General features: G+C 56.3%; 2 protein-coding genes across 3 annotated transcripts; both read right to left on the reverse strand.

Moving 5' to 3' along the window:
- Positions 194–5,273, reverse strand: PAGR1 (PAXIP1 associated glutamate rich protein 1). Of its 2 annotated transcripts, XM_005697690.3 has the most exons (4): positions 5,063–5,273; positions 4,205–4,706; positions 3,915–3,997; positions 194–626 (listed from the first exon to the last, which is right to left on the reverse strand). In XM_005697690.3, exons 2-4 carry the CDS (start codon positions 4,684–4,686, stop codon positions 427–429), a joined length of 765 nt encoding a protein of 254 aa, XP_005697747.1. In that variant the 5' UTR covers positions 4,687–4,706; positions 5,063–5,273; the 3' UTR covers positions 194–426. The 2 variants fall into 2 exon arrangements, with proteins under 2 accessions (XP_005697747.1, XP_017895864.1); XM_018040375.1 differs by lacking the exon at positions 5,063–5,273 and having other exon boundaries at positions 4,205–5,056.
- Positions 5,345–8,880, reverse strand: PRRT2 (proline rich transmembrane protein 2). Its single transcript, XM_005697689.3, has 3 exons — positions 7,233–8,880; positions 6,719–6,851; positions 5,345–6,544 (listed from the first exon to the last, which is right to left on the reverse strand). The coding sequence occupies exons 1-3, from the start codon at positions 8,364–8,366 to the stop codon at positions 6,534–6,536; spliced, it is 1,278 nt and encodes a 425-aa protein (XP_005697746.2). The 5' UTR covers positions 8,367–8,880; the 3' UTR covers positions 5,345–6,533.

Raw genomic sequence — 9,655 nt, forward strand, 5'->3', positions numbered from 1 at the left:
AATGCCCACCCCACAGCCAGCTGGCAGCCCTGGACGCACACTGGGAAGGGTCCCGAGGCAGGGGGCAGGTGCTGACTGAGCTCACTTCTACCCCATCTGCCTTCAACTGCAGTCAGGGTGAATACAGTCCTGCTTCTCCACAAGGGTCTTGGCTTCAGCGGCAGCCTCTCCTCTAAGAGAAGGTAACTTGCTTTTAAAATTTTTTATTTTAGATTCAGAAAATTTGGCTCAGGTCTCCCAACAGATGTTCAAGAGAAAACATAAACACACACACACACACACACACACACACACACACACACACACACACGTCAGTCCTCCTTCCGGCAAGGTGTTGTGGTGGGAGTCTGGGAGCATCTCTCCTCTTGCCCAAGGCCCTGGGTGAGGGAAGGTGGGCCAAGGCTCCAGCAGGCAGACTCGGCACGCTCAGTATTTCCGCTGCCGGGGGAAGAGACTACTCCCTGAGGACCGGAGTGGGGGGCTGGCGGGGCTGGCGTCCTCTGAGTCCAGGCTGAAGAGGTCCCTGCCGGTACGAAGGATCTGCTCCTCTAGCTTCTTGTGTCGCTTCATGTCTGAAAGGACCTTGTCCAGGCGGGCCTCCCGTTTCTGGCTCCGGGCTGAGCTTCCTGAAGAAGGGGAAGATGAGAAAAGTGGAAGGGACTGAGGCAGTATGTGCCAGACCTGCCTGGGTCTTATTAATCACTTGGGGAGCTTATTAAACAAAGAGATTTCCAGGTCTGTTATGAAGGCACTTTTTTTTTCGATATTGTCACATTTTAATTTTTTGGTTTCATTTTGGCACATTCAACTCACACTCAAATTTTTAGAATTAGAAGCACATTATCTTTTTACATGCAGGGTAGAAGACTATTTGTAAACCATATAACATTTTCAATTCATTCAGACATAATTGCCATAGACGTCATGGAGGTTCTGAGGTTTAGGGTTGGGGTCTCAGATGGGGTGGGAAGTGAAGGTTTGAATTATAAGAAGAGGCCAGAAATGAGAAGATCAGGGAGGTGTGCCCCAGGCAGGGGGCAAGCAAGTGCAAAAGCCCCAGGGAAGGAACTCGGAGACCTGTTTAATGAGAAATGTAGAGCTAGCAGAAACAGGAAAGACGAGGCCAAGTGCTGGGAGCCACCACGGGAGATCCCACCCATGACAAGGTCATGTGGAAGAGAACTGTTAAGCAAGGCTTCAGAACTCAATGGGCTCCCTAGGCTTTCTCAAACATCTACTCCAAAAGCAGAATCTGTCTGTTTTACTATTTCATGACTTTCACCAACTCCTCCAACATTAACAGGGGGCTATTCCTGACCACCTTTCTCTGGAGAAAATCAACTTAGGGCTATAGCTAATAAGTCTCCTGGACATGAGAAGAATATTTCCAATCAAAACCCCTCTGTTAGCATTTTAGCTTGCTTGGCAGATATATCCAGACTCTTGCAGCTACACATGTGATTATTTACAGCCTCCCAACTGTGAGAGGCACGGAAAGCCTAAAACATAGAGCCTTTCAAAGAGTTAAGTTATTAGAGTAGTGCTAGGCATAGGATTTCATTATTGGGCCAATGCTTGTTGCCAAGTTCCCATATCTCTTATCCACTGTGCACCTGGGAGTGCATTAGTTAACATAGTTGGAAAGTAAGAAAAACAAGTGTAGCCTTGAAATTAACCACATCAGACTTTTGAGCTAATTGGTTCTTTCTTGTAACTCACTGCACCTTTGCTTCCTGAGAATGTAACTCTGTTTAATACTTTTTGAGGCTGACACAGATTAGAAATATAAGAAAAAATATTTCAAGGGAAAATACGTTTTCTGGTTGAGAAGCCTTTATCAAAAGAGGGTCATAAAATGTTCACAGGCCTCCAAGGCCAGAAGATAATGTACACAATATTGTTTATGGGAAAGGTTTGCAGAAAAATCCTGGTTTCGATAAAGACAAAACAGATATAATGTTTGGGCTGATTCTGTATGACTTTGCATCTTTGATTTCCCTCTATGTACAAGTAAAGGTATAAAAGACCCTTTTAAAAATAAAAACAATGGGCCTCGCTTGAAGAAGCTTGGTCACCCCGTGTTTCTCTTTTATTTTCTCTCTTACTTTCTTTTCCAGGCTGATCTCTTGGAGCATAGAGGCTCCCTGCGTTCACTTATCTGCCCGGGTTTCTAAGACCTGAACGGGAAGACGTTTTGCATCTTCACTCCCTTGGGAGATCGGGAAGGCACCTGTGGCCTCCGTGAACAGGCAAACTTTTTGTCTCGAAGTTTTATTGGCTTTCTATGTAAACCAAGGAGTATCAGCCTCTTTCTCTCCTCTGTTTTCTTATCTACAATATTCTTTCCTTATCTCTCTCTAAATCATCCGCCGACGCCATTTTTCCTTCAGGTTCCCCTGGATCCTGCGGGGGCTGGACCCCAGCAGCCAAGGAAATGACTTACAGGCCATGACAAGGGGTTTGGATCTCTTACTGTACATGGAAGCCTTGGGCTGGGGGAGAGGGGGGCTTGGATTCTCAATTGACATGCTCGTCCACCCACCCCAGCCCCCGTAATAGAATCATTTGGAGGACTGAAAACAAGAGAAGTGACACAGCTTACATTTTGAAACATAAACCATCTCTAGTGCTGAGACTGGTGGCAGGAAGACCAGTTAAGAGCTGCCACACCTCTCCAGGTGACAGAGATGGTGGTGGCTTGAATGAGGATATCGTGTTAAAGGTGGAGAGCTGAACATGGGAATGTGGAAGCAGAGCTAACAAGACTTGCTGCTGGCTTGAGTGTTGAGGCGAAAGAAACCGAAATCAGGAATGGCTCCAGGACTTCCCTGCTGGTCCAAGGGCTGTGAGTCTGCCTGACAATGCAGGGGTCATGAGGTCGATCCCTGACCCAGGAGGACCCCACATGCCCTGGAGCAGCTAAGCCCGTGTGTCACAACTACAGAGCCCTTGCCCTACAGTCCAGGAGCTGCACCTACTGATGCCCACGTGCCCTAGAGCCCATGCTCCGCAACAAGAAAAGCCACTGCTGTGAGACACCCAAGTATCAAAGAGCGGTACCTGCTCGTTGCAACTAGAGAAAGCCTGTGCACAGCAACAAAGACCACCATAGCCAACATTTTTTTTAAAAAAGATGGCTCCAAGGGGACTTTCTTGGTGGCTCAGATGGTAAAGAATCTGTCTCAATGTGGGAGACCTGGGTTCGATCCCCAGGTTGAGACGATCCCCTGGAGAAGAGCATGGCAACCCACTCCAGTATTCTTGCCTAGAGAATCCCCATGGACAGAAGTGCCTGGCAGGCTGCAGTCCATAGGACTGCAAAGAGTCTGAGCGACTAAGCACAGCACAACAGCAAGGGGACTTCCCTGATGGTCCAGTGGTTAAGACTGCTTCCACTGCAAGGGCACAGGTTCAACCTCAGGGCAGGGAACTAGGATCCCACATGCTGAGCAGCATGGCCCCAAACAAAACAAGAATGGCTCCGAGGGTAAACTCTAGGAAGGCACATAGGATGGGAAACTGGGTAAGATTAGGACATGTACCCAGCAGTGTAGGTATGTGGATCTAGGTAATAGTAGTAATGACTTGGACTTCTAGGATGACTGAGATCAAAGTAATGAGAAGCATGATGAAATTATCTGTGATAATCTTTTAAGGGAAGATAGGGGACCACCGAAGCTGGAAGGATGGCATCACTGGGTGCATGCTCTCTTCTAAAGCTACAAGTTGTGTAGCTACCAAGCACCAAGTCAAGGCCTCTTTTAGGGAGTCACTTTCTGAGTAAGTGTGAGCAGAGGCTCTTCACCCCACCCCCCCATCCCCCTCTACCCCTCCCACCCCCCATCCCCCTCTACCCCTCCCACCCCCCCATCCCCCTCTACCCCTGCTGCCCAGTACTCCCCTCTCCTCTGTACCTGGGGTGCGCCTCCGGTCAATCAGGGAGTCCTTTGGTGTCATTGGCTCATCATCAAAGTCAAATTCTGTAGGCATGTGTGGTCTGGGGCAGGGGGACAGACAGTGAAGGGTGAGGGTGGTTCCCGCTCACCCCCAAACAACCACACTTGTCCCCAACCCCCTGGCTCTTCCTCTCCCCCTCTCTTCCCTCCCTTCACTTCCCATGATCCTGGGTCCCACCTCCCCTCCCTATTTCCTCCCGGAATCAGGGGAGGAGCCCCAAGGACAAGGTGTCAGGGTGTGCCCTCACTTTTCCTCTTCCTCCTCTTTGGCCTCTGGCTCCTCATCGGATCTCTCCTCTTCACTCTGGGCCTCAGGCGTGGGTGGCCGGCGGGGCAGGATCTCAGCCTGAAGCTCCAGGGTACCGTGGGCAGCCAGCAGTTCATAGAGCCGTTGGATTTCAGACGGGGGTGGCATCCAGGACTGCCCATCTGCGGGCAGCTCCACTTCTTCATCGCTGCAGGGCACGCACCAGTCTTCGGATTCTCCCTTGGCACGCTCCTCCCCCTCAGGGCTGGGGGCTTCTCCCTGCACCTCCTCGGCCCCGGACCCCTCATGCTCAGCCTCCTCCCGGCCTCCTTCTCCCTCTTCCTCGGCTTGGTCGGCCGAAGCAGAGGGGCCTCCGGTATCCTCCACAGCCAGAGCCTGGAGACCGGAGGTCACTTCCCCTTCTTCAGACAGAGGCGCCGCCGTGGTGGCTGCAATGTCTCCATGGCCCCGGACAAGGGACATATGCCACTAGGGAAGGGGCCCTGCGATGACAGGAGATGGCAGGAGTACTAAGCCAGGGATCCCCCACCCCCGCCTCCGCGGGTAGGGCTTCCCGTGGCTTTGGGGAACGTCTGTCTAACCAATCAGGCTCCAACAGCAGTCCCTGCGAACAGACCCGCCGATTCCCAGAAGGGGGCGCTCAAGTTCCCTCCAAGGACCCCGCCCCTACGGATCCAGATCTGGTATTCCAACGTTCCCAGGGACCCAAAGAAACTACTTTCCAGGGCGGAAAGGGGCGGACCCGCTCTTTTCGCCTTCACGCCGCCCCTCTCTACACCTGGATCCGGCACCCTCTCCCCACACCTCGAAGTTTCGCCACCTCAGCTGCCGTACGCACCTGGAGCTAAGACCCGCCTCCCGGACTGCGCAGGGTCACAGTACGCAGGCGCACCGAGATGGCGCGGGAGGCTCCGCTTAGTCTAAACTACTTGGAAGAGGAAAGCGAGGGAAGGCTTGCACATGCGCAGGTAGGCGCTCCGGAATGATAGGCTTCGGCCCACAGTAAAGATGGCCACCGGGGCAGCGCCTGCGCAAACCACGCAGTGTCTGCGGAAAAGGAGGCACTACCTTCGGCCCCCGCGGCGCACGCTTGTAAGGACTAACTGAGGCTAGAGACGAGTCTCATGCAGTCTCCGTTTATTGGTGTCTCAGACCCATGCAGCATCGGCATACAAAAAGGGAGAATCAGTTTGATGTATCCTTTTTTTTGTTTTTAGACTTTTAGGGTTTTTTCCCTACACTTTTTTTTAGGGGGAAAAAAAAAAAAACCCGCCAACTCCGAACCGCGTTGTGGCTCGGTCCCCGCCTCCCCAGCGGACTGTCGCGTGCAACAAACCTCTCTCGTCCTCTTAGAAAATAATAATACATCTCTCTGCCCTTCCCTTGCTCCCTGCAGCTGGGAGCTTTGGTCCTATTTGGGGGATTCTTTTTCTTACGAAGTACGTGAATGACCCCAGCTCCGACGAGTTCGCTGACTGGGTTAAAAAGACCAGATGGAGCAGGTCAACTCAGGCTGACCAGGGAGGGTCAACAGCCGTGCCCCTCCGTTCTCCCAGGTGCGTGTTCAGAACACGCCACCCCTGCGTGTCTCCAAACGAGGCCTGGCTTGCCAGCTCTGCGACCCCGAGGCACCCTGGGGGTCGTCCGGACCTGGGTGGTCCCAACAGAGAACAGTCGGAGCCCGGGCGAGAGAGCCCTCTCCTGACACCACTCCCCTCCCCCAGCCTGATCTGAGTGCTGGAGTTTTTGTAGAATAAACGGTGGAGGAGGGTGGAGGAGAGGATGCTGGAGGGAGATGAGGAGGCAGGAAGAGGAAGGGGGCGGAGGGTGTGGGGAGGGAAGTGGCGGTGAATAAGGTGGGGAGGAAGAAAGGGATAGGGGGAGGAAGCTGAGACAATGAAAGTTGGGTGAGGGAGACCAGGGTCGAGGTGCAGGAAATTCGGGGAGGTTGTAGTGCAGGAAGGTGGGGAGAGATGCAGGGAGGCTGAGAGCACAGAGAGATGGGGAGATGTTCAGGGAGGATTCCAAAAGTGCAGGAAGTGCAAGGATAGGGAAGCCGAGAGGCTGGAGGGGGTGCAGGCAGAAGTGCAGGGAGGTTGGAAACAGTGCAGGGAGAAGGGAGGCCTACGGTTGGCAGAGGAGCCTGGCAGGATGCAGGAGCAGGAAAGAAGCTGTAAACAAGGCCGCTCAGGCTCCCTTGGTCCCTATGGGTGCGGGCCTGGGCCATGGATTGGGCTCCCCCCAAGGGAGGATGGGCCCAAGGCAGCTCCCAACAGGAAAAAAAGTCTTGGAATGCAGGGCAGAGCCCCTCACTTATACACTGTGGGAGAGGAGAGGGAGGGACAGACAGAGACGGTGGGGCAGAGGGGTGGGGGGAGACAAGGAGAGACAAAGAAGTAGGGAGGACAGACAGGAGAGAGCAGGGGCAGGGGTTAGTAAAGCCGCCCTTGCCAACCCTTCCATTCCTCCCAGCCTGTCCCAGACCCCCACTCACCGCCTAAATTGATGACGCAGGAGGCGATAATGATGAGGATCCCCCCTACCAGTGCCACGATGCTTAAGAGCTTGGCCACGCGACCCAGACGCTGGGCCCCATCCACGTCCCCCTGTTGCAAGCTGTTTCGGGACTGGGGTTAGAGTGAGCGGTGGGGGCACCAGCCCAGGTCAGGAAATGCCAGCCAGGCAGAGATCGGGTGTAAGAGTCATCCAGAGGAGACAGGCCAGCCGGTGGACAGTGGTTAAGGGAGGAAGGGGGTTGAGAGGCAGCAGGAGAAGGGCACAGGTCAGTAAGACTGTGTGAAATGTCTCAACTTCCCTCCCACCTGATGGGGTAGGGCTCAGAAGGTGAAGCCCCAGGGAGACTCGAGCAAAGGCCCTGTAACTGGGACGTGAGATCCATGCAGAAAGGGGAGGGGAGGCGGGGTTACTCCTGGGGCTGTGTCCCAGCACAGGGCAGGAAACTGGGAACCACTGCAGGCCTGGGCCAGGCAGGGTCCCCTGGGGCTCACCATGACAGCATAAGCGAAGGCCACGATGTTGACAGGCCACATGGGGCAGAAGCAGGACAGGATGGCGAGGATGATGTAGTCCCGAGGTTTCTGGGTGCCTTCACCTCCCTCTACCCCAGACCCTGCGAGCTGGGAGCTAGGGTGGCGGCTCAGGCTTCCTCGGGGAGATCCTGAATGCCCACTGTGAGCCTTTCCTAGTCGATCCTCCTCCACCAGCTGCTGCAGCACACGGGGTGGGGCCCCATTGGCTGGGGGGGTCTTTGTGGAGGGTGGTGAGTGAGGCTGGGGGGCTGGACCCTCTTCCCCATCACCATCACCAGCCTGCAGGGGAACCACTGCCCCGTTCTCCTGCTTTTCTCCCATGTTCTCGCTCAGGATCTCAAAGGTGGGCTCCTCCTGGGTAGGGGGTTCTGGCTGAAGGGCTGGTGTGGAGGTGGACTGGGAAGCTGGCTGGGGCTCTGGCTGGGGGTCTAACTGGGGTTCTGGCTGGGGGGCAGGCTCTGAGGCTGGCTCAAGCGGGGCTGCGGATTCCAGGTTGGATTCCGGGTCTGCAGTGGCCTCTTTGCTCACTTCGGGTTTGGATGCTAGCTCTTGGCATGTTTCTTCAGTGCTGGAGTTGGCCTTTGCTTCCCCTCCTGGGTTTGAGCTGAGGTCTCTGGCCTGAGCTGCTTCAGGGGCCCCGGTTGGGGTCTCTGTGGTTTCTGGAGCCAGCCCAACCTTGGGCTCTGAGTCCACAGGGGCCCCCATGACGTCTGGGCCTGGCTGCAGGGTCTCTGGCTCATCTGAGACCCCAGCTGGGACCTGGGGAGAGCCAGTTTGGCCTTCAGAATGGCCAGGCCCTTCTCCCTGGGTCTGGGGACCCTCCTCTACGGCCTTAATCTCAGAGATCTCAGAGCTGCTAGCTGCCATCTTGAGACAGGAGAGGGGAGAGGGCCTCTGAGGGAAGGATGGAACGGCGGTGAAGACAGCAGCAAATCCTGCAAGAGGAGGAGACAGGCTTGGTGTGAGGAGGGAAGAGGTAGCTTTCAGCGCTGCAGCCCAAGAGAGCGATGCTCCTGTCTCAGGGCCAGCCTTGGACTGCCTCTGGGGAAAAGGAAGAAAAGTTGGGGTTTCCTTTGCTTTGGGGTGGGACATCTCTGGGGAGGAGTGCTCTGCTCAGGCTTCTGGTTGGAGAGCCCTGGGAAGATGAACCCTTTTGTAAACAAGGTTCCCCCACGGTCTCTTCTTGGGTCTACCCAACAAGATCCAAACTCATCCTAGCAGATACCACAGCACCCCAAAATCAACAAGCTATTCAGACTCAGACGTTCCGAAAGGCAGACTGGGCAGAGGACCCCGAAACTCACATTCCACTCTCTCTGCATCCTCCCTTCCTGCCTGGGCGCCCAGCCGGTGCGGTTTTCGTGCTGCGCTTTTGGGGCGTAGACGCCCGCGCCCCTCCCTCGGGGACCTGGGCATCTCCGCTGAGCCCCTTCCCAGCCCCTCTCCCAGGGATTCCCTCGCCCCCAGGGGACCGGCGCCGTCTCCTCCCATTGGCGTGGCGCGCCCAGCACCACCCGTCAGTCCATCAGGCGCCCGCATTCCGGTACAGCCTTCCCGGCGTCCGCGGTCTGTCCGTCCACTCCTACCCGCAGCTTCAGTCAGTCCATTCCCGTCTCACCTCGACGCCGGCCTCCAGACTGCTCCGGCTGCTGCCGCCGCCGCCGCCGCCGCCACCGCCGCGGTTGCAGCCGCCGCAGCCCGGGAGGGAGCAAGTCAGCTAGCGAGGAAGGGAGGCGGCGGGTCTCCCCTCCCCTCGGCTCATCCCCTCCTCTCAGGTCCCCTCCCCTACGCTTCGCTGGCGCACCGCCCCCGCCCCTTGCACAGCTCCCGCCCCTCCCGGCCAGCCGGAGGGAGCCACGCGTGCCAGGCCCCGCGTTACCTGGGCAACCGGCCGGGGGACCACTCGCGCGGCTCCTGAGCCCTTCCCCCGCGCGCCTCCTGGGGGTGCCCCCTTCCCAGGCCCCGGGCCCCTCCCGCCAACGGTCACCGGGGGTCCTGGCCAAGGCAGGGGGTCAGGGGAAGCGGAGAGGGGCCTCGGAGGAGGCTGGACCAGTGAGACAGGCAGGACCAGGTGGAGGCACCCCTGCCAGCAGGAAGGGAAGGGAGATGAGGCCAAACTTGGGAGAGGCTGCAGAGGATGATCAGGGTGGAGTTTCCAGAAGGGAGCCTGCAGAACGGCAAGTCCCTCTACCGCCAAGGAAGCAGCAGCAGCAGAAATGGGTAATGGAAGGCTCAAGTAAAGGGTCCCTGGAGGGGTCAGAGCAGTGACTGGGAAGGGAATTCCAAGGGGCAGGATGGAGGCTGCAAGAGCAGTCTGGAACAGGAGGGGGCTGGGTAAGAGCAGGGTGGACCACACCAGAATGAAGAGGACGAGTGGGGAG

The sequence above is a fragment of the Capra hircus genome, chromosome 25, assembly GCF_001704415.2.
Source record: "Capra hircus breed San Clemente chromosome 25, ASM170441v1, whole genome shotgun sequence".
Taxonomy (NCBI): domain Eukaryota; kingdom Metazoa; phylum Chordata; class Mammalia; order Artiodactyla; family Bovidae; genus Capra; species Capra hircus.

Excerpts from the sequence above, each read along its gene's own strand:
- PRRT2 (XM_005697689.3), bottom strand. The coding sequence starts at position 8,366 with ATGTCCCACCCCAAAGCAAAGGAAACCCCAACTTTTCTTCCTTTTCCC. Across the intron at positions 6,852-7,232 it reads CCTTCGCTTATGCTGTCATG|TCCCGAAACAGCTTGCAACA; the intron begins GTGAGCCCCAGG and ends CTCTAACCCCAG.
- PAGR1 (XM_005697690.3), bottom strand. The coding sequence starts at position 4,686 with ATGTCCCTTGTCCGGGGCCATGGAGACATTGCAGCCACCACGGCGGCG. Across the intron at positions 3,998-4,204 it reads AAAGAGGAGGAAGAGGAAAA|ACCACACATGCCTACAGAAT; the intron begins GTGAGGGCACAC and ends CCCCTGCCCCAG. Across the intron at positions 627-3,914 it reads TGACCGGAGGCGCACCCCAG|GAAGCTCAGCCCGGAGCCAG; the intron begins GTACAGAGGAGA and ends CCCCTTCTTCAG.